This window comes from Crocuta crocuta, unplaced genomic scaffold, assembly GCF_008692635.1.
Source record: "Crocuta crocuta isolate KB4526 unplaced genomic scaffold, BGI_CrCroc_1.0 scaffold99, whole genome shotgun sequence".
NCBI classification, from domain to species: Eukaryota; Metazoa; Chordata; class Mammalia; order Carnivora; family Hyaenidae; genus Crocuta; species Crocuta crocuta.
This window is the reverse complement of record NW_027551560.1, coordinates 7,131,194-7,154,278: the sequence shown is the minus strand read 5'-3', so window position 1 is coordinate 7,154,278 and position 23,085 is coordinate 7,131,194. Positions and strand designations below refer to the sequence as shown.

General features: G+C 42.2%; 1 protein-coding gene and 1 non-coding gene across 2 annotated transcripts in view; both read left to right on the top strand.

Moving 5' to 3' along the window:
- HSD17B3 (hydroxysteroid 17-beta dehydrogenase 3) overlaps positions 1-21,992 on the top strand; it is a 38,095-nt gene extending 16,103 nt beyond the window's left edge. The window contains exons 3-11 of the mRNA XM_077749513.1: positions 4,182-4,257; positions 6,209-6,316; positions 7,555-7,622; positions 8,935-8,970; positions 11,084-11,118; positions 13,179-13,260; positions 13,906-13,971; positions 17,369-17,518; positions 21,732-21,992. Coding sequence (XP_077605639.1) covers positions 4,182-4,257; positions 6,209-6,316; positions 7,555-7,622; positions 8,935-8,970; positions 11,084-11,118; positions 13,179-13,260; positions 13,906-13,971; positions 17,369-17,518; positions 21,732-21,830 — 720 coding nt within the window. The 3' untranslated portion in view covers positions 21,831-21,992. The remainder of the gene's footprint in view (positions 1-4,181; positions 4,258-6,208; positions 6,317-7,554; positions 7,623-8,934; positions 8,971-11,083; positions 11,119-13,178; positions 13,261-13,905; positions 13,972-17,368; positions 17,519-21,731) is intronic.
- LOC144219561 (U6 spliceosomal RNA) lies at positions 3,125-3,230 on the top strand. Its single transcript, XR_013331452.1, has one exon. It is a non-coding gene; the product is annotated as a U6 spliceosomal RNA (small nuclear RNA).
- Positions 21,993-23,085: the final 1,093 nt, after the last annotated feature.

The following is a 23,085-nucleotide window of genomic DNA, read 5'->3' as shown; positions in this document are numbered from 1 at the left end:
GTATGGTAGAGAACAGACAGTATATTTGCTTACCATAGCACAGGAGATATTAGCCAGATAATGAAGCTAAAACTATGCAGATATTGAGAGGAAGGGACAAAACTGTACTTTGTAGATAATATTATTGTCTATGATGAAAAGCCAACCACTAATGAAGAAACTATTACAATGAATAAAAGAACTCAGCGAGGTGGCTGGGCAGAGTTCCCAATCACAAAGAGTAACAAAGTAGGATATATAGAAAAATAACTGATACTATTGGGTGCTTTCCTATGTGACAGGCTCTGCATCATGCACTTGATTCTCGGAACAATTTAATGAAATATATCTATTGATGTCCATGATTTGCCAATGAGGAAACTCTTGGGTCTGAGAAACTTATGTGCATGGGTTTAAGTGGTGGAAACAAGAATTGAATCTAGGTATTTCATCCTAGAGTTTCCTCTGCTTTCTACAATAATTGAATTCATGACAACAAATAAATGTAAGATACTGGTGACAGGAACAGTTAAATGTCCTCCACATCCTTACTCTTTTTTTTCCATGATGTAGAGCCAGAAGTGGCTGCCCAGCCAGGGTGCTTCCCAGCCTCCTTTCCCTCAAAGTGGGGCTGTGTGACTAATTTGGTCAATGAATTCAGGCAGAAATGGTGTGTGTCACTTCTTGGTCAAGGTGGTTAAAGGAGGGGATGTATCTTCTCTGTCTTCTCTTAATCCTTGCACAACTGGACTGCATACCCAGGGCAATCTTTGAAACCTAGTGTTGAAGATGGCAAAGACTTTCTCAGTCATGGGACTTGAATGACTATGTGAAATGGAGTTTATAAGACAAAAACGAAATTTCGTTGTGTGAAGCCACTGAAATTTTGGAGTTCTCTGTTATGTGAGCTAATGTTAATTAATGCAAACTAACAAGAAATGTCCAAGATTTATGTGAGGACAGTTCTAAAAGTTTTGAGAAGAGCATATGAGATCAGGATAAATGGATACCAAATGTCTGAATGAAACAACTGATTACTGAAAAGATCATACTATACAAAAATATTATTTACCCTAAATTTATCTAATTTCAATATAGTACTTGACTAGACAATTTTATCATTTATTTGGAAAGTTAAACTAAGAAGATAAAAACATTTTTAAAGAGAAACATTTTAAAACATTTAAACATTTTAAACATTTTAAAGAGAAGAATAAATGCTAGGAACTTGCTCTTTCACACATCAAATAGCAAAGCCTATTATACAACTGTGATTAAATCAGAAATGGCACTGGCACAGAAATTGACTAATAAATTGATGAAACAGAGCAGGTAGATCATAAACAGACCCACAGACATGTAAGAATTTGGCATATGACTAAGTTGGCATTTTAAATCGAGAGAGAATGGAGGGGTGTGGAAGGGGCTCAGTCAGTTGAGTGTCTGACTCTTGATTTTAGCTCAAGTCACAATTGCAGGGTTATGGGATTGAGCCCCAAGTTGAGCTTTGTGTTGACTGTGGAGCCTGCTTAAGACTCTCTCTACCTATTTCTCTCTCCCTTTGCACTCTCCCCCACTCGTTCTCTCTCTCTCTAAAAAAAATATAAAGAATGGAGATATACAAAACTGTTTTCAAGAGAATTGCCACCCATCTGGCAAAAAATAATGCTAGGTGATTTCATGCTCAGATTATTCTCAAATATAAACAAAGGGGAATGATACAAATAGTGTAAAGGGTTATAGGAAAATATATCCTTGGAGTTATGGAAGTTCATAAAGGAAATTTTAAAAAATTTTACATTTATTTATTATTGAGAGACAGAGCACAAATGGGGGAGAGGTAGAGAGAGAAGGAGACACAGAATTGGAAGCAGGCTCCAGGCTCTGAGCTGTCAGCATAGAGCCTGACGCAGGGCTCCAACACATGAACTGCCAGATCATGACCTGAGCTGAAGTCGGTCACTCCCTGACTGAGCCACCCAAGTGCCCTATAAAGGAAATTTTTAAAAAACCATAGAAAATATTTACAAACTTGATAACATGAAAATTAATATGTAACATGAAAATTAATATATAGTGTATGGTAAATGTGCCATAAACAGAGGAGAAAATACTTGCTAAATTTATAGTAAGCAAATAATTAGTACTTAGAATATGTTTTAAAAAAAACCCACAAAACACCTAAAAAATTATTAAGAAATGACAACCCAGTAGAAGAATGGGCAGAGGGTACACACTGGTAATTCACACAAACATACAAAAAAAAAAAAAATGCTCAGCTCCACTGATAACTGGAAAAATGCAAATTAAAACAATATAAGGATATAATTTCTTGACCATCAGATTGGGATAAGTTGAAAAGGTTACTACTATACAATACTGGACAGAGTGAAGAAATAGCTATAGTTGTATTTTTGGTGGTACAGTGTTAAGTGATGGCATTTTGGAAACACTGTTAAAATTTTAGAAGCATGCACCTTTTGATACAACAATTCCACTTCTTCTTGCCTGTCTACTCTAGGAATTGATTCACTTGTATGTAGGAAGAGTTATATAGAAGAGTGTTCATTGTGGCAATAATAGTAATGGGAAAACTTGAAAATAACTTCAGTGCTAACCCAAAAGTGAACTATAGGACACTATGAAACTGGAGTGATAGATAGGATACTTACAGATGAGACACATTATCAAGTTAAAAACACAATCTTTATAATGCCATTTATAAAGTGTGGAAGGAAAGAAAACCCATGAAATGAATGTTTATTTCCATATGTATTTATATACGCATGTAGATACAGAGAAAAAGGTACAAGGGTCAAACTTCAGCAGGAGCCGAGGGATGGGCAGGGACTTCAGGGACATCTTTTACAATAAGACTGTATTTGTGTATTTCATAGATAACTTAATAAATTAAAATAGAAAACGATGTAAATGCCGACACTTCAACTCCAGAAAGTTTTATTTGGATGGTTTTGGTGGGAATTGGTGTGTGTGTGTGTGTGTGTGTGTGATCTCCCTGGATGATTTTGAGACCATTGGTTTGAAGATGGAGTTGTTGGCTATTGGAGATTATATATTATAGTCTTTAATTCAGCTTCTTATGTGTTTTCTATAATCTGTAATTCCTTATTAAAATAAAGGCACAGCACTAACTTCTGCAGGACATATACTAAATTTAGAACGATACAGAGAAGATTAGTACAGCCCTGCACAAAGGTGACACACAAATTCATGAAACATTCCATATATTTGTTAAGATGATAAATTTTGTGCTCTATGCATTTTACCACAATTAAAAAGATGAAAGTATAAATAATTTACTTAAAACCATAGAGAAAGATTTCAATTAACCAGCCCCTTTGTCACTGACTCAAATGTCTTCAGTCTCGGTTTAAACAAATGTTGGTTTTTCCCTTTGTCTTCAGGGAAAGGTCTAGCTTTTCTCACAGTAGCAGTTTTAAGTGTGAGAAGTCGCGAGCTGCCTGGGACCACCCAGCATACCAAGTGTGCCTGTCCCCTGGGCCACGTCAATGCGGACGTCTTCTGCGCACTGCCACTCAGCCCCGGAGTTGAGACAATATCCACTCTGAAGAGGGGTTCCTTCCTGATCTCAGAGAACCCTCTGTTTGTCCTCTGGCTCCTTATTCTATGTTTTGTCCTTCTGGGAGCTGGAAAACAGGGAGAGAGGGTTGAGGCCATGCCCATGCCCAAGTGCAGTGATTGCCCGAGTGAAGTGAACCACAAGAAAAATGTCCTTGTGAATAGGAATCAGCTCAACAGTTGCTGCAGAAATGCAGTTTTTTAACAAAGGGTGCTGCCCTAGACTTGTTATGTAAATTATAACATAAAATCTTCCAAATTCTGAATTCCAAAACACATGTGGCCCCAGACATTTCTGATAAGAGGGCATACAGAGGGTCCTTTTTTTTTTTTTTTTAATAAAAAAGCTTTTAGAATAGTTCTTGGCACATAATAAACCATAAAAATAAACTCCTATTATCATGTCACGTATAGCTTGGCCCAGTGTAGCTGTTTGTTCTTCTGACAAAGAAACCTTTGTCACATTCTTCACATTTAAACCCAGGAGAAGCAAGCATATCACCTTGTGACCAAGTAGACGATGCTTCAATCACCTTTAAAACAAGCCTTCCCTATCTGCTTATCAACACTCTCTTTTTCGGTTTTCCTTCCCCCATTCCCAGCTAGCAAGACAAGGACTCAATGTTGTGCTTATCAGCCGGACGCTGAAAAAGCTACAGGCCACTGCTGCAGAGATCGGTGAGTGACCCAATGACATAAGGGAGATGTTTGTGGAGCCCAGCAGCCAAGTCTGCTTCTGTCCTGGCTGTAGAGGCTCCATTGTCATTCCCAAGGCTGCTCCTGGAGCCTGGTGCACTGGTCCTTCTGCCGGGAGCTGACTTTACAAAGTTGAGAGCAGGGCATAAGTGACTCTAGTTCAGCAGGGATTCTGTGGGCTAGGTGAAGTAGGAACAGACACATGCACACATAGATCCACCCTCTCCTTTGGTCGGGTGTCTTCATCTCTAGAATTAGTTCTGCTCATCTAGAGGTTCCAGCTGCCTATTGCTTCTGCTACTTCCTTCAAAAGCAGAATCTATGTTTGGGACTTCATTTCCCTATATCTGTGCCCTGCTCCTTGCAGGAAGGTGAGGGACAATCCTTACTGGTGGTTATCAGAATTTTAAAAAAGATTTGAGCAGGTCTGCCATGTATGGTTGTATAAGTTGTACACTGTGCAACTCGACGAGGCAGCATTTACATTATAATGTTTGATTATTATGATCCACCGTAAAGTGTTCTTAGTTCTTTTTTTTTTTTTTTTTTTAAATATTTTTATTTATTTCTAGGAGAGAGAGAGAGACAGCGTGAGCAGGGGAGGGTCAGAGAGAGAGGGAGTCACAGACTGAAACAGGCTCCAGGCTCTGAGCTGGCAGTCAGCACAGAGCCCGACGCGGGGCTCGAACCCACGAACCGCGAGATCATGACCCAAGCAAAAGTCGGACGCTTAACCGACTAAGCCACCCAGGCGCCCCAAGTGTTCTTAGTTCTTAATAATCATATCCCTTTTGGGATATTTTATTTTAATAATTAATGATTAATTTAGTAATTTGTAAAATCCTTAACTCAAAAGAATGAGTCTTCAATTATTAAGACTTGTGAAGACTGTGACAGGCTGTCAGAGGATGGCCTTGTGTCTCTGGGGGAGATTTGGGATAGTGTGGGATGGTGGGAGGTGTGGGGCTGGGCATCACTCCATGGAGACTCAGTGCCCTTCAGCTAATGAATTCTACTTTTGTCTGGATATCAAAAGTAACTTTGACCAAGACTAGGACATTTCTTCAGTGTTTCTCTCATAATGCTAAGATGTGATTTTTTTTATTGTCCTCTTGAAAAGCAAGAGGTGTCTTGGGCCTGAAAGCATCCCCCACCTGCCAAACTACACCTCAAGATCACTTGTCCCAGAAATAATGGATTTAACCCCAAGGCTGAGCAGGCAGATGTTGCTGAACTCTCATGGTTGCTTTTATATGTATCCTCTGAAAGCTCCTGCACAAAGCCAAGTCCGCATGGAATAGCAGAGCAAGCATGGACTTGGAGAGAGCAGGGTGTGGGTATCTTTGGGTGGGTTAGCTTCTTGGAGCCTTAGTTTTCTCCTCTTAACAATGGGTGTAATATCTACTTTACAAGGTTGTAGAGGGATTAAAATAAGATATTATAAGTGTAAATGCTTTATGAATACTAAAGTGTTGGATTGCTCTGTCTATGCCAAGGGGACCTGACACTGAGCAGAGGCGACATATTGCTATCCTCTTATGACCTAGAGATCAGGGGTCTCATCCTTGAGCGTGGAGCAGGGTCACTGGGAGTACATGCAGGATGGAGCCCAAGAATTTGTGTTTCTAACAAGTTCCCAGTGATACTGATGCTACCGTCTGTGGACCCCACTTTGAGAACCACTGCATTAAATTTATTTTAGTGCATATACTTGTCATCAGAGTAACTCTTAGAAACCCCAGAAACCATCACTCACAAATCTTTTAGCACATTCCAGCATTTATTGGGAACTTTTTCTTGTTTCTAATTGGGATAATGGTTTTATCCTCTTAAAGGTCTGCTCAGGTAGTGCCATGAGCATTGAAGAAGTCCATGAGCAAGGGAGGGGTTTGGACTTCTGTTCATTAAAGAATGACTGTTGTCTCTAATGCAGAGTGTACCACAGGGAGTAGCGTGAAGATCATACAAGCAGATTTTACCAAAGACAACATCTATGAGCATATTAGAGAAAAACTTGAAGGCTTAGAAATTGGAGTTTTAGGTAAGTAAACTGCAAAATGCAAAGTATATTATAATTCATCAGTAAAATAATTATCTTAGTGACATTTGATTATGGTCAAACTTGAACTTAACCCATGACTGTCTTTTAGGCTGTAGCATTAAACAAGATATTACAGCTCAATTTTTCAAGAAGCATATTGGATTAACACGTTTACATATAGCTTTGGAATGTATGAAACTAAGATATTTCAACCTATGCAACCATATTTTATAATATGAAAATGATTTTTCCCCCCTAATACTGACATTAGACAGGAAGAGGGAATCTCAGAAGCATTGGCCTTGGGGCATCTGGGTGGCTCAGTTGGTTAAGTGTCATCTTTTGATTTTTGTTCTGGTCATGATCTCACCGTTCATGGGATGGAGCCCTGTATTGGGCTCTGCACTGACAGCTCAGAGCCTGCTTGGGATTCTCTCTCTCCCTCTCTCCCTGCCCCTCCCCTGTTTATGTGCACGTGCTCTTTCTCTCAAAAACAAACAAACATTGGCCTAAAGAATTAGTTTAGCAAACAAACATTGCTATGATTGATTCATGAAATAGCAAGTGAGCTTGCTTACTTGAGAATTGACTTTCTTATTCAGAAAACAAGATACAATTTTTTCTGTGGTGACTTATAGACAAGATATTTTATAACCTGATACAGAGCACAGTGTCTGTATTATACACGAGAGGAAGATTTGATTGCTAAATTGCCTGCTGAATTTTAAAAATAATGACATTTTTTACTAATAAAAATGTAAACCACATTATTGCAGAAAAGCCAGAAAGAATGCATGAGCGCATAAATTGGTTAAAATCTCCACAGCCCGAGATAACATTCTGGTGCATATCCTTCCAGACACAGACACACATATTTCCAAAACTAGGATTAAATTTACATACTGTCTTGAAACAATTTTAAAAATCATATACCGCAAATGTTTCCCCATGTCTTTCAACTTCTAAGTAGCCACAGTTTTGAATGGCTGAATTGCATTCCAACATACGGCTGCCCATTTGATGTACTTCTAATTATTGGACAATTGTTTTCCCCTTTGCAACAATTGTTGCAAAGAACAACCTTGTATATAAATATTTTTTCTGTAGGTGTTTCCTCACAGAAACTTCCCAAGAGAAGAAACTTCTGGGGTTGAATATAAATATTTTTAAGGCTTTTAATAAACATTTGCTACCAGCTCCTCTGACATCTTTTTTTTTTTTCTTTTTGCCTCTGTCAGTCAACAATGTTGGAATGCTTCCAAACCTTCTCCCGAGCCCCTTCCTTGATACACCAGATGAAATCCAGGTAGGCCTCCATGAAGTCCAGGTGGGTCTCTTTCTGTGGATGGTTTCCTCTCACTGGGGACTGGCTTCCTGTCTGGGTAGTCAGTAGGGCTTGGGCAAGGTACATGGGAGACTGTCAGGCCAACATTCTGTATTCCAGGTGGATGTCTGTAGCTCTGTCTTTCTTTTCACCTTGGTACTTGCCACACAGGCAAGGACACCACTTTTCATGGCCGTCTCTAGGATACAGACATCTCCCTTCTTCTCTGCACACCAAAATTGACTTGCTCACTGTCCCATTCTCTTGGGGCTCTGTGTTCCGCTTTATAATCTTCAGGGGGTTTTGTTGGCTAACATCTTTACAGCTGTGGTTATAAATGGGAGAAAGCCAGCTCTTTGGTTTTCATTGTCTTTCTAGGTAGTAAGATTTTTTTCAACTTTCTATGTCAGGAAAGTCCGTGACACAAACTCTGTGGTTGAGAGTGTTGTACGTCCCGCAAGCTTGACTCAGACCCATGGCTGCCACTGCGGGGCATCAGTGAATTTGTTACGCATTTAACAGTCCTTGAAGGCACTATTTGCTGACTCTTCTCCACGTCCTGACTTTCAAAATCATGGAGTTATATCCATTCTGGACAGGCTGTCATGGTGTGTCTGTGGTCCTATTTAAGCCCCAAGTCTACTACTGCATGGACAAATAATGCCAGATTGCTTGGACATTGCTGCACATCCTTGCAAAATCCCCCTCTTAGCCACACATCTAACCCATATAACTCCCTATTTTTGGCACAAGTCTGTGTCTCTCTATTAACCATGCTCCATTATTGCTTTTCATTCTCTACTTATGTCTGCATTTGTGCTTGCTTCTGTATGTCCCTCTTTTCCTTTCTGTCTGTCTTGTATGATTCTAGTAGTTTCTTTATCTGGCATCTGTAGCCCAGAACTTCTACCTTGTATTACCATTTGCTTTTCTATTCTCTCTGCTGTTGTCTTCTAGACCCACATATGCTAAACTGTCTTCCTTCAGCCAGAAGTTTACCATCTTCCTTTGAAAAACTGTGTTTTGAAGGAAAATCTCTAATTTTTGAAGGAAATTCTTAATTAGCTTTTACTCAAGATCGATTTTTATGAATCATAGTGGATGATAGATGCTCCCCAGTTCTAGAGCACACTTGGTGACCATCGATCAGGAACCTCATTTCCAGGCTGAGTGAGTGAGGAGCACTGCTCAGACACATACTTTTGCCCATTTTATGGTTCTTTAGTACTGACTGTATCTCAAGAGAATTTCTCAAATCATCCAGCTAATTCATGGTTGTGATTATTTATTACAGAGTCTCATCCACTGTAACATCACCTCAGTAGTGAAGGTATGTAGTCAATATCTGTGATAAATGCTTATAATGTAGTTGCTGTTGGGATCTGGCAACTCAGAAGAATTGCTTTCTTCTGCAGAAGCAGAATTCTGTGAAATTGAACTGCACTTGATTGAGAGGCCATGTAGTGTTTTTTTAAATTATCTGATTCTCTTTTCATCAGGAAAATAATGACACTTCTCCATAATGTCTGAATCTTATTTTTCATCCTTTAGCAGACAAATGCTTGATTTGTAAAACATTTAAAAAATATATTAGGGGCGCCTGGGTGGCTCAGTTGGTTAAGCATATGACTTCATCTCAGCTCATGATCTCACGGCTCGTGGGTTAGAGCCCCACATCGGGCTCTGCTGACAGCTCAGAGCCTGGAGCCTGCTTTGGATTCTGTGTCTCCCTCTCTCTGCCTCTCCCCTGCTCACACTCTGTCTCTGCCTCTTTCAAAAATAAACATTAAAAAAGTTGGTATCCACTAACCTCCTTAAATAGCGAAGGAAACAAATTGAAGATTAGCTTTCTGAGAACGCCATGCCTCAGTTGGCCACACTGGTTGGAAGTATGACCAACACCACTTAGTTATCCCAAAGGAGCCACCTGGAAATAGTAGCGTTCTCTATCAAGTGCAGTGGTGCTGGAATGAGTCTGAGGGCAAAGGGAAGGTGGGGTAAGAGACTAAATATTGGGAGCTTTGAGACAGAGAGAGACCCAGAAATTCCAATGTTATCTCTCTGTTGGGATCATTCATCCAATAAGGCTAGTGATTTCAGTAGGGAGGCTTTGAAGAAATGCTGGCGCTGTCCAACAGCGCTCCCATATGCCCTTTAGGAGGTGGGGAGAGAGAGCCAAGGTGAGGGCGTGATTTAGTCTTCTCGCCTTTCCCGCCTCCCTCAAAACCCAGTCTTTCAGGAGGTAGTCTACTGCCACATCACCCCCACTGCTGCCCCAGAGCAGTGAAAACATTATCTACAGGCCCCCAGGGTTGGGATTAAAAGCCTGACCTATGATATAGGGATGGTGGCAGGTACAGAGCCTACTGAGAAGCTCCTGCAGAGTCCCAGACAACATGGAAAAATAGGCAAAATTTGTCTCCCAGTCTTTAGTCTCCTTTATTTCTCTGCCCCTCCCCATCTGTTTGGATCGTCTCTTCTCAAGTTTCTTCTAGAGACAAGGCCTGATTCCACTCAATTGTACTTTGGAGAACATTTCAGTCTGTGGGCTTTCTCTCTCTCTCTCTCTCTCTCTCCCCCCCCTCCTCTCTCTTTCTCTTTTGAGAGAAGCAGAGGAAGAGGGAGAGAATCTTAAGTAGGCTCCACAACCAGTGCAAAACCCGACACAGGGCTTGCTCTTAACAACCACAAGATTATGACCTGAACTGAAATCAAGAGTCAGACTGAGCCACCCAGGCGACTCTTCCTTAATTCTTAAAATGAGTGCCTTGTAATTATGATGTGAAAAGCTCTTTTAATGGGGGTATTTAAGTTCCAGAACTGATAGGGAAGATCGCTTCCAGGGCCAGGCAGGTTGGGACAGGGAATGGATCCCTTAACACTGCTGTAATTCCAATGGACAGATGGACATGTTCTGTCTATGGAGCTATTTCACAGTCCATCTGTGAGCTGCTTACTTGGCTGCTGTGGGATTGAAGAGATGTCCTTCTGTATCTCATTCTCATTGTATGTGAGACATTCATGGACACTTGTTAGGTTTCCTGATGTCCCCTCTACTTCTAACTCATGGGTGAAGTGTATGATGGCCCACCTACTTATGCCTGTCTCCCAGAATGAAGGGTATCTGGGGAACTTCAGTTTTGCTCCCATGGCCAGAAGCCAATTTCCATAATTTTTCACTGCCCTCATTTTTCAGGAAGACTACTTGTATGGGGAAGAAACTAAGGCTTCTAACAGTTTGCCATTAGTCTAGGTTGCCTCTTGTGGGTGTTATTCAGATCTAATGTTGCCAGAGTCACCTCCAATGAGTGTCAGCAGATTTTCAAGGCCACCTGAGAGATAAAACTCTTTTTTCCAACCTCCTCTGGCACCTGCTTCCCTAAGCCTTTACCCACTGGCTACTTACTTTGTCAGAGGACTTAATTCTACCCTTTCTCTTACAGATGACACAGTTAATTCTGAAACAAATGGAATCAAGGTAAAGTCTTTTTTTGAAAAAGTGCAGAGCAGCATCCCTGGCCTGGCAGTTAGCTGGCCTGGGGACTGGGGACTGGGGACAGGGTATGGAGGGTGGGGAGATAGGGTTCACCCGGCTGCAGCTTTAGCCAATGGAAAAACTGTTGAAAGGACATGGAGATTGCCGCAGAAAATGTAACATTCTGGGCCAGGCTACCTTTGCAAACAGATAAGCATATTTGAAGGTCAAGTGTAGCATCTTACTGGAGGGAGGAAGAGAACAGTGGTTTCGGCACACATTGTATTAAAAAGATTAACTTCGGGCACGTTGGTGGCTCAGTCATTTGAGCTTCCAACTTCGGCTTAGGTTATGATCTCACAGTTCGTAAGTTCAAGCCCTTCAATGGGCTCTGTGCTGACAGCTAGAGCTTGGAGCCTGCTTCAGATTCTGTGTCTTCCTCTCTCTATGTCCCTCCCCTGCTCTCACTGTCTCTCAAAAATAAATAAATGTTAAAAAAATTTTGGGGCGCCTGGGTGGCTCAGTCAGTTAAGCGTCGGACTTTGGCTCAGGTCATGATCTCATGGTTGGTGGATTTTTGCCCCACATTGGGCTCTGTGCTGACAGCTAGCTCAGATCCTGGAGCCTGTTTCAGATTCTATGTCTCCCTCTCTCTCTGACCCTTCTCTGCTCATGCTCTCTCTCTCTATTTCTCAGAAATAAATAAAAAACATTTAAAAAACAATTTTTTTAGGGGTGCCGGGGTGGCTCAGTCGGTTAAGCATCTGACTTCACCTCAGGTCATGATCTTATGGTTCTTGAGTCTGAGCCCCGCATCGGACTCTGTTGTCAGCAGCTTGGAGCCTAGAGCCTGTTTTGGATTCTCTCTCTCTCTCTCTCTCTCTCTCTCTCTCCCCCCCCTCTCTCTCTGCCCCTCCCTGCTCATGCTCTCTCTCTCTCTCAAAAATGAACATTTTAAAAAATGTTTTTAAAACATTTTTTAAAAGTTTTTTCTTAAAGATTAATTCAGGGCACCTGGGTGGCTCAGTTGGTTAAGCATCTGACTTTGGCTCAGATCATGATCTCATGGTTCATAGGTTTGAGCCCCATGTTGGGCTCTGTGCTGACAGCTCAGAGCCTGGAGCCTACTTTGGGTTCCGTGTCTCCTTCTCTTTCTGCCCCTCCCCTACTCATGCTCTGTCTCTCTCTCAAAAATAAACATTAAAAAAAAAAGATTAACTCATGTTGAACATAAACTTCAGAGGATGGCCTGAGATCAAGGCCATCTCTTGTTATTACTCAAATTTAGTGGTAAAAATCACCACCTATGAATGTCTCTACTTAGTCCATAGTTTTATTACCCTATTACAACACCTATTTGGGAACTGGTTTTTCTCAGGTGGTATTCATTAGACCCAAATGGTTAATAGTTTAATCTTCCCTAGAAGAAGAAGGGGCTTGGTCTTGTGTTCTAATGTGCAGTTTCTTGGTTTTTCTGGATTGAATACATCTAACTGGGAAGGATTAAAGTTATTGAATTTCAAAAAGATTAAGTAAGGTCTCTGGAGACTTGTGTGTGTGTGTTCCTGTGTGAACAGATGATGGACTGTCAAATTCCACCAAGACAGGATTCTGCATTTGACATCTGNTCCTAGCAGTGCTATTGCTGGGTCATAGGGGAGTTCTATTGTTAGTTTTGTTCCAGGCCATTTCTAAGAATCAGAAGGGACCTTGAACTTATGTGGTCACATTTGAGAAAGAAGGATACCTTCCTCTTTGAGGCTTGTCTGAGCGGAGTTGGTACTCGGCATTTTGTGTGTGGGGGGATCTTTGTCGTAGCAGAGGCCCTGTTTGCAGGCACAAGCCCTGGATGTCATGACTGTTGGGTAACATCACTGTATGGTGTTGGAATCCACATTGTAGGAAAGGGCCACTCACAATTCTGGGGAGAACACTTAGTGTACATGGCAGCCTAGAGAGGACAGACTTTTCCAGTGATCACAGAAGCCCCTTTGTTTTCTTTCTTCACAAGCTGTGTGTGGTCAGGCAGCAAAACATTCAGAATTTTCTTCTTTGATTTTTAGGCAGAAAGGGCTCATCTTGAACATTTCTTCTGGGGCAGCCCTCTTTCCCTGGCCTCTCTACTCCACATATTCAGCTTCCAAGGTAAGCAGCAGCATGCAGTCCCAGTTTCCTTCTCCTCCTCCTCCTGCTTCTCCTAGCTGGCATTTCCCTTTGGACTTTGGATCATCCGGCAAGCTGATGGACAGATTTGCCTGGAGAGCACATGTACAAGGGGCTTGTGTACAGGGCTCCCTCAGCAGATGTCTGGAAACCATGTCAGCAGATACCTCTGGGCTGATGAAGCCCTGAGGCAGCACAGCTGGACAAGCGCAGTCCCCATGGGACTCCCAGGCCCCCACTCAGCCTCTTGCTCAAGAGCCCTGCTCCCTTGCTGGCAAGTAACACTGTGGCTTTCTTCTGTCCGGGAGGCCTAGCCAGGTGGCCCCATGCTCTAGTCCTAAAACCAAACCCTCAGAGAGGGGATGTTCCCCAGCACTGAGACAAGGGAGAGCCTTCCCTGGGCAAAGTCATCTATATGCAGAGGCTTTAGGCATGTATTTATCCCAAAATGTATGTTCCTGCTCATTGAGGGAGCTCTTCCAGGCTAAGTCCTAATTCCCATCAGACAATCTCCTGCATTTTAAGGTAAAGCAGGTTGGCTCCTGGCAGCCCCTTTAAGATCTGAATAAGTTGGCTCTGAGGACAAAGCAAGCTCTCCCCTAAGGTGTTTTCTCCTTCTTGCTCCAGGCTTTTGTGTGCACCTTTTCCAAGGCACTGCAAGTGGAATATAAAAGGAAAGGAATCATTATCCAGGTGAGGTCAACAGCTGTGAGTCCTGGGACTGGGGCTGGGAACTGTGGCTCCCCAAGGAGCTGGGTCACTGCTTCCTGCAGGCCAGCTGCACCTGCAAGGCCAGGTGGGAGGGTCTGGATGACACTTTGTGAGTTCCTCCTTCGCAGTGGCAGCTGCCATCTTAGTTGCCCTGGGTGCTGGAGGAGGAAATGGGGCAGGGTGAGTAAGCGCTGCATCAGGACAGAAATCAGGGTCTTGTCTGACCAGCCTTTGCTCTCTGACCCAGGTACAGGAGACTGACTTAGGCCGGAGGAATTGTGGAGAAGAAATAAGAAAAGTGGGCAAGCGATCTATATTGGAAAGAGGNCATAGCAGCATCGGGGAGGCTAGTGGCATTGGGGGTTAGTGACAGCCGGGTGCATAGCAGTAGTGGGGGGGTAGCAGCAGTCAGGTCATGGGTAGTGGCAGTCTGGGGTGGGTAGCAGCGGTTGGGGGGGCGGTACTCTGGGAGCTGTTCATCATCTGTGATGGGCCATCAAGATCCCCATCCTGGTTCTTAAGCAGTTGAAGAAGAGGTGCTTGGCTTCCTTTTTCACCTACAGTGGCAGAACCATCGTGGAGATGAGCCTGTCCCAACCATAAACAACGGAAGGTTGTCACAGCCATCTGCAGGCTGTGCAATATGATTCTTGACGTGTCAGTGACATATATGTGCTTGGCTCAGCAATATAGAGTGAAGTGCTTTCTGGAATCTGTAATTAACAGTTTACAGAGTTGTAGTTTTTTTGTCATTGTTTGGGAAGTAGCTTTAAGACATACTATTAGAAATGAAAAAGGTACACTCAATTAAACCTGTAAAATTATTGCTGTACATCCTGATTTTCAATTAAAATACCCAGGTGAGAACATCTCAGGTGACTGTTCCTATAAATTAATCATGTATAGGATAACGACATATCAATATGTCCTGTTCAATAGGCAGATATGAGTTAATGGTAGGAACTTTGCAAATAATACCATCTTCCATGGTGAATGATTGTAACAGCCCCGTCACTAGACCACAGTCCTATTCTCTGCCCTGATGGACTTAATTCTCACCTATTACATATTTCCCCCTCCTGTCCATTCTCTAATCCCTAGCTGAAGACAGATTCTTTTTGTAACAGTTCTGCTCCATATAGGCTAAGTTTCCTGCAGTAAAAAAATAACTCCTAAAATCTCATTGGCCTGAAACTACAAAGATTTATTTCTCATTCACTATAAGCTGGCAGAGAAGATTAACTCATTGTAGTGATGCAGGGACCCGGGCTGATGGAGCAGCCGACATCTTGGATATTGTCAATTGATATGCCAGAGAAAAAGTGGGAGGAGTTCTTGAAGCTCTTGCTTTGGTAATTAAGAGCTCTATCAGAAAAATATAAGAAGCATACGTTCTCAAACCCAGTTATTTCCCTATCTGGAAACCGGGTTTAAGAATGCATGCTTCTCGTATTTCTCTAAGAGTAACACTTTGAGATCTTTGGAAGAAATGTGTTATACAAATTAATGACAGTGTTAATTTCCACGAGAACCAATTCAGTTGTTGATCAGCTCAAAATTAGATTCAGTAATGAAACAATGCAATTTCAAGCATGATGTTGATTATGTTTTGGGGTGATGGGGGTTTCGGAGCCAATGGCCAAGAAAGAATTCTTGAAGACATCTTTGGTGCAAAAAGGTGATTTCATTAAAGCATGGGGACAGGACCCATACACAGGAAGAGCTGAAGAATGGCTGGTTATATACTATGGAGTTGAGGGAGGTAAAGTCAAAAGGGAAGCCTCCAGAGGGACTTTGATATGCTAAAGAGGACTCAAAGATGCCCGAAGCCTGGCTATTGTCAAGTTAAGGTTGTTTTCCTGTAGTAAGGCTTTACCATAGGACAATTGGGAGTTTCTGGAGAAACATTATATTCTGTATTTGCCTCCAGTATCTGTCAATGGGCTGCAGGTTATAAGGAAATTTAATTTTACCTGCCATTTCCTTCTTGCCTTTGTTCCCCACATCACTATGGAGGGGTGATGTTGGGACTCCAGGAAACTGAGTCTACAGGTTTCTGGAGATTAGGTTATTGATATGATTGCCTTTCTCTTGTAATTTACTAAGATATTTATAAACTGATGGAGATGCATGTTCTGTATAACCATGATCTCTACCAGTTAACCATTTGTTTTCTTTCCTTTCCTTTGTTCTTGGGCAGCCAGGAGCGCCTGAAGAATATCACACATACCCCACAGGGTGTGTGTGTGTGTGTGTGTGTGTGTGTGTGTGTGCACACGCACTAGCTCATACTTTGCCCTTAGCATGCCTAATGCCTCCTCATCAATGTGAAGAAAATGTGATGTGAGGAAAAATAAAACCAAGAAAACAAGCATGGATCTTTTCTTTCTAAAGATGCCAAGGTCTTTGTGTCTGGAAATAAAGTAAGAAACCCCATTATGAGCATAATCTCATGCTAGGACACAGGGTGGTGAGATCCCAGGTGGAAACATGGTGTTGAATTTGCAGGGCATGATGTGTGGTTGTTTATTTTTCTTACCACAACAGGAAAGATCATCAGGGGTGTGCCACTCCTGGCTCCTAACTGAATCATGAAAGTGTGAATCCAGAGAGATTTGCATTGCTCCAGCTTTGGCTGTATGTGTTAGAAATAAGCTTCTCGGATAATGTTGCCAGATAAAATACAGGACATCCAGTTCAGTGTGAAGTTCAGATAATAATAATTTCTTTTATGGTATAGGTGTAGACCATGCAATACTTGGAGCATATTATACTGAAATTTTTTCCTTGTTTTTCAAATTTTACTGAGAGTCCTACACTTTTATTGTTGAAATCTGGCCACCATGTTTTTGTTTTTTTTTTTAATATTTTTTATTTATTTCTAGGAGAGAGAGAGAGACAGCGTGAGCAGGGGAGGGTCAGAGAGAGAGGGAGATACAGACTCTGAAATTGGCTCCAGGCTCTGAGCTGGCAGTTAGCACAGAGCCCGACGCGGGGCTCGAACCCACGAACCGCGAGATCATAACCTAAGTGAAAGTCAGACGCTTAACCGACTAAGCCACCCAGGCGCCCCCTGGCCACCATGTTGTAAGAGACAACTGATGTCCTCAGTCACCCCATGTACCATTTGATCACCTGATAGGGTGTGGCGAAGACCTCAGCTTGAGTTAGTGATAAAATTAAACCAGAAACCAGCCTTTCTGATTCACAGCTCTGTGCCAGTTTATGCCTTTACAGTGCTCCATTATCAGTTAAGATCTTGAGATTTTTTTTTATAGGAAGAATAGAATTGGAAAATGAAGGGATGGTTAAAACAGGTGTTAATTTCTCAGGTGTAAGCAGTCTGCTCCTGCGTAATGGCCTTTATTTCCCATTGTAGGTGCTGACCCCATTTGCTGTTTCGACCCCAATGACAAAGTATCTAAACCCCAACATGATAACCAAGACTGCTGATGAGTTTGTTAAAGAATCGCTGAATTATGTCACGATTGGAGATGAAACCTGTGGCTGCCTCACCCACGAAATCTTGGTAACTGATAAATTCTTTCTCAAAGCAAGGGAGGCACGTGTGCAGGCAACCCCAGCAGAGTTCTTCTTGCTGTTGCAACAGCCAACCATTTCCTCTCATGGCAAGGATGGTGCTGCCAGGGCTTATGCTACTAAGTAGTAACATAGCAAGTTAAAGAGCATATGTGGCAAAGAGGAGAAGCTGGAGGCTTGGGTGCTCAGCCCATAGATAATCCCCACATTGGCAAATATCACCCTTGGCTGCCTCACCTCTTTCCTCAAAAAGTAAGATGGCTTCCTGAGCTCTTGGGAAGGGGAGACTAAGACACAGGGAGTTTCTATGTGTCAGGAGAGGGGTTGCTGCTGTCTTCTCTGGCTCTCTGTGTTAGGACATGTTTAACTTCCTGGCTTTCCAAGGGGGAAAAAAACCCAAAAACCTTTGATTTATAGCATTTGTTAACTACCATGGTTTAAGTACTCCCCCCCATGGTCAAGTTTAAGCCACCATTGTGTTGTCATGACACTTGAATTTAGGAGTGTGCGTGATTGGCTCTGCTGAGCAAGTACAAGCTGGCTCCTTACACAGCATGGACTCCATCAAATGTGGGAATAAAATTCAGTGGCATATGGTATGAGGAGTTCCCACCATCCCTAGGCTGCTTTTAGAAGCAACCATAAACACGAAACACAGGTAGATTTGACTACTGCGTGCTGATACTGAAAACACACACACAGTGTCAGGGCAGTTGTGTTTCCGGTATCACCAACACATTTTAGACAGATCTTTACTTTCCCTTCATGTCAACTTTCTCTTCTGCTTCATGTGCTTTTCTGCCATGGGAATTAGGTTTCTCTCTACTCTCTCTTTCTCTCAGGTGCTAGAAGGATTCATGGGTGAATACACTAAATCTTCCCAAAGCATTCAGTTACCTCCTGGGATTTAGAGAGACTCTACAAGAGATACTGAATTGACTTAGAGGATTACTTGCTACTTTTACTGTAGAACCCCAACAGTGTGCAGAGTCACCAATTTAACACACTTACAAAGTGGGCATGCAGAAAGACCATTAGATCTTTATTTTGCCTATTGCTGATCATATCTTTCTCTAGATTACTACTTGCTGTGTGGTGGATAAGCAAATTAATGAAATGTCCAATGAGTTTAAATTTAGTTTGATCCAGTAATCTAAACTAAATATTTAGGAAATGTGCTTTTGTCTATTATTTAAAGTGTTTCAGTCTTTCTGGGAGCATCCCTTTCTCCTGCCTCTCTCACTAAGAGGATATTGGGAAGAAGAATCCCCATGATTTCCTGCTTGTCCTTAAGTGTGTGTGGCTGATGTCCCATATCTACCTGGTGCTTGTGCACCTTGCTGTTGATGACCCTTTCTGTCCATGGAAAACCAAATGTCAGCACCTCCCTCACCATGCTGAGATAATGTTCCATGGTTGTAGAAGAATGGGGGCAATATCTCCCCCTTTGCCCTCAGTGCCACCCTTACTTATTTAACACACTTTCATATTCTCTATCTGAATCCCCTGGTCCCCCAGGTCTCTACATAGCCTAAGCCCAGAGGACACACATATCAGAGGAGACCCATCCTCTAGGATGTTGATGTCTTTTTTTTTTTTTTTAATGTTTTTATTTATTTCTAGGAGAGAGAGAGAGAGACAGCGTGAGCAGGGGAGGGTCAGAGAGAGAGGGAATCACGGACTCTGAAACAGCCTCCAGGCTCTGAGCTGGCAGTCAGCACAGAGCCCGACGCGGGGCTCAAACCCACGAACCGTGAGATCATGACCTAAGCGAAAGTTGGACGCTTAACCGACTAAGCCACCCAGGCGCCCCGGATGTTGATGTGTTAAGTGGAGTCCATAAGCACTTAGAAAATGTTTTCTTGAGACAATAGCCTGGCTTGCAGGGATATTGTTTTGCTACATAATGCAATTCTAGATGTCAAAAGTTGAAAAAAATTTTGGCTTTTCTCTTTTGATTTTTTTGGGGTAATGTCTATTTGTTTGCTTGTTTGTTTTGAGATTGAGAGAGAAAGGCATAGAGAGAATTCCAAGCAGGCTCAACGTAGAGCTCAATGCAGGGCTTGATTTCACAAACTGAGATCATGATGTGAATCGACATCAAGAGTTGGATGTTTACCTAACTAAGCCACTCAGGAGCTCTTTTCTTTTGATTTCTTATGTAACAAATCCAATCTCTTCTGGCAAACAGATGCCAGGAGCAGACTAGGCAAAAGAGTCCTTGTGCCCGTTGAAGCAAAAGAGAAAGCAAAGGAGAACACACAAATCATTAAAGCCAATTTGGTGTTTACTGGGACTTAGAAAGATTATTGAATCCAAAGTCATGAGTGATCAAGTAGAATTGACTGGTAAACAAAAAACCCTTCCATTACAAAAAGCCAAGGCAAAGACAGCATGCTCTTTACTTCCAAGGAGTTTTAGGGCAGGGACTGAGGTTGGAATGGAGCCTCTAAGATAGAGTCCATGTGGTACTTGGGGTTACCTCACCTAATCTTCCTAATCATCTTGTAGGGTAGGTCATTTGGTTCCTGTTTTACAGTTGAAGAAACTGAAGTTCAGAGCTAGGTCAGATGCCTAAGGCTACTTGGCTCGTAATGGTGAAGCTAGGGTTTAAGTCTACTTTTGCCCAATGTCTTGCTTTTCTTGGTTTCATCTACACCATCCTTCTAGGTTGGTAGGAGGTAGATAGCAATGGAGATGCATGAAGGGATCTTTAAAAAAAATTTTTTAATGTTGTATTTATTTCTGAGAGAGAGAGACACACACAGCCTGAGCAGGGGAGGGTCAGAGAGAGGGAGACACAGAATCCGAAACAGGCTCCAGGCTCTGAGCTAGCTGTCAGCACAGCTAGCTGAGATCATGACCTGAGCTGAAGTCGTATGCTCAACCGACTGAGCCACCCAGGCACCAGAAGGGATCTTTTAGAACATTTTCTAGGGACCTGGAATTTTAATTTATTTTCTTTATGGCCAAAGAAAATAAATAAACAAACTTCACTAAGCCAAAACATTTAGTTTAAGGCAAAGCTAATGAAAGGGTTTGATTTTTATGTAAGATCAAAAAGCTCTAAAGGGGAGAAAAGTGAAGTCCTTGAGGAAGAGGTTGCATTCACTCATTGACATGGCTAGTGGAAGAAGAGTTCTACTTTGGTTCCCAGAAGCTGTCTTTGGTCTCCTGCTTAGAAATACCTCAATGAATGCAATGCTCTGAGAATCTGAGCTGTCTGAAGAATATGAACACTCCCCTGAAAAACTCACATCTTCCTCTAGTTGAAAGCCTGTTGTTCGGTGGGGAGCAGTTAGACTGAGAAATCTTGGATGCCCAGGATTACACTGTAGACCAAATGATTTCTTCTGGGGGGCCTGGACCAGTTTTATGGGACATGGGTATGAGTTGAGGGCAAGAAGCCTTCTAATGCCTGTGCCTACTGCCTGATATGCAGCCAACTAAGCATTCATGCCTTGGCTTGAAGCACCCTCTTCCTTTTCCAAGCAAATGCTCTGGATTAGTGATTTATACCTTGCTGTGTCAGACTTTTGTTCATGAACTCATCCATGCATTTGTGTATTTTCTTAGCACCTATTATGCCTCAGGCATTGTGCAAGGTGATAGGAGCATTTCTGACTATTTTCTGGAGTCTCATTTTAGTAGAACTTTGGTAAAAAGAACCTGAAGACACTGGGGAGATTGGGCACCAGGAAGAGGAAATGCTCACTAACATTGTTTGGGGTGTTACTCTGGACAGAGTCCTCTTAATTTAGAATTTCCTCAGGGCTGATAGTACAAGTGACTGTTTTGGCTTCTGAGAAAACCTTGCTTGTTGAGAAAGTGCCACAAAACTTTTAAATTTTAGCAAGTGCTTAAAAGATCTTGAGACAGGTTAGTAGTCAGAAAAATATTTTTAGGGGCACCTGGGTGGCCCAATTGGTTAAGCATCCGACTCTTGAGTTTGGCTCAGATTGTGATCTCACTATTTGTAACTTTGAGTGCTGCATCGGGCTCTGTGCTGATAGCTTGGATCCTGCTTGGGATCCCTTCCTCTCTCTGTGTTCCTTCTCTGCTCATGCTCTCTGTCTCTCTCTCAAAATAAATAAAATTTAAAAAATATTTTTAAAGATGATAACTATAAACTGAGATGTTTAGTTGCAACTTGCTTGCTCTTCTTTTCTTCCCCCAAACACTCATGTTTTTGTCTATTTAAGCGGAGCTTCCTGAACCTGATCCCATCCTGGGTTTTGTACAGCAGCACATTCCGGAAGAAATACACGGACTGCCTCAAGCAGAATACCAACACCATATAGTCCAAGTGGTTTGATGCTCCATCCAGCAATGTTCTCTTCTACAAGTTCCATGTTGGCTGTAGAAAACCTATGAGTAGACCAGCACCTACCATTCCTCTAAAGCTGGAGATGCTGTGTCAAAAATACAGTACTGAAAATAAAACTTTTTTTTTTTCCATTTTATTTGAGTTTGGAGATCTTTGGGAAAGCTGTAGTGTAAAAATGTGTTGTGCAATGGGGTTTTAGGGCTTTCTTTGTGAGAAGATGAGGGTGTTTCTCCAGGAAAAACTGGAGGAATTTCTATGAGGGATTATAACATAAATGTGGTGAGAAGAAAGCCTTATACTTTGAATACTGAGAACAATTATAGTATAAGCTATTTCATAGCTATGTTAAAGAATGTCTGGAAGGGGTACCTTGGTGGCTCAGGTGGTTAAGCCCACTCTTGATTTCTGCTCAGATCATGATCTCTTAGTTTTATGAGTTTGAGCCCCAAGTCAGACTCTGTGCACTAACCGTGTGGAGCCTGCTTGGATTCTCTCTCTTCTTCTCTCTCTGCCCCTCCCCTGCTCATGCTCTCTCTGTCTCTCTCAAAACAACCAAACGAACAAAAAAGAATGCCTAAATTTACTGAACTTTACTAATACTGCTCTAGTCCTGGAGCACTCAACCTGGACTCCTCAGAGACCTAGGAAACTCTAGGGGAAGGTTGTGTGAGCAAAAGCTACATCAGACCAGATTCTGGGAACCTCCCATTTCAACTAATGCAGAACCAGATTTATCTATTTTATTTCTAGTTGGGGTTTTATGTCAGGCTGTGTTCACAAAAAGAAAACAGAAAAGCATACATTGATAAAAATAGTTTTAAAACCATGACTCTAATGCAGGAGTTGATACATGCAGAAATGAGATTTTTCTGTCTCCAGCTTTGGGGGTGCTGGGCTGAGGGCTTTACTTGCCAACACATGGGGGTGGTGTTTCAGGGGAACTGCTAGCCTTCAGCTCCAGGGAGTTGGAGGAGGAGCACAGCAGGAGGTGACCCTGTTTCGGCTGGCCTTGGTCAAGAGTGCTTTCCCTGCAACATCACCCTACTCTATGCGCTGCTGATGCTTGGTGGCACTCATCTTTTCTGAGACCATCATTGGCATTAGTGGTGTGAAAAAAGAGTTTATGTACTGCTGCTCTAGTTATAAAAGGAGTCTGGGAGATTTGGTTGGATTATGGGACATTTTGATGTTCTGGGGGAAACAGGATAGATAGAACATTTAAAACCTTG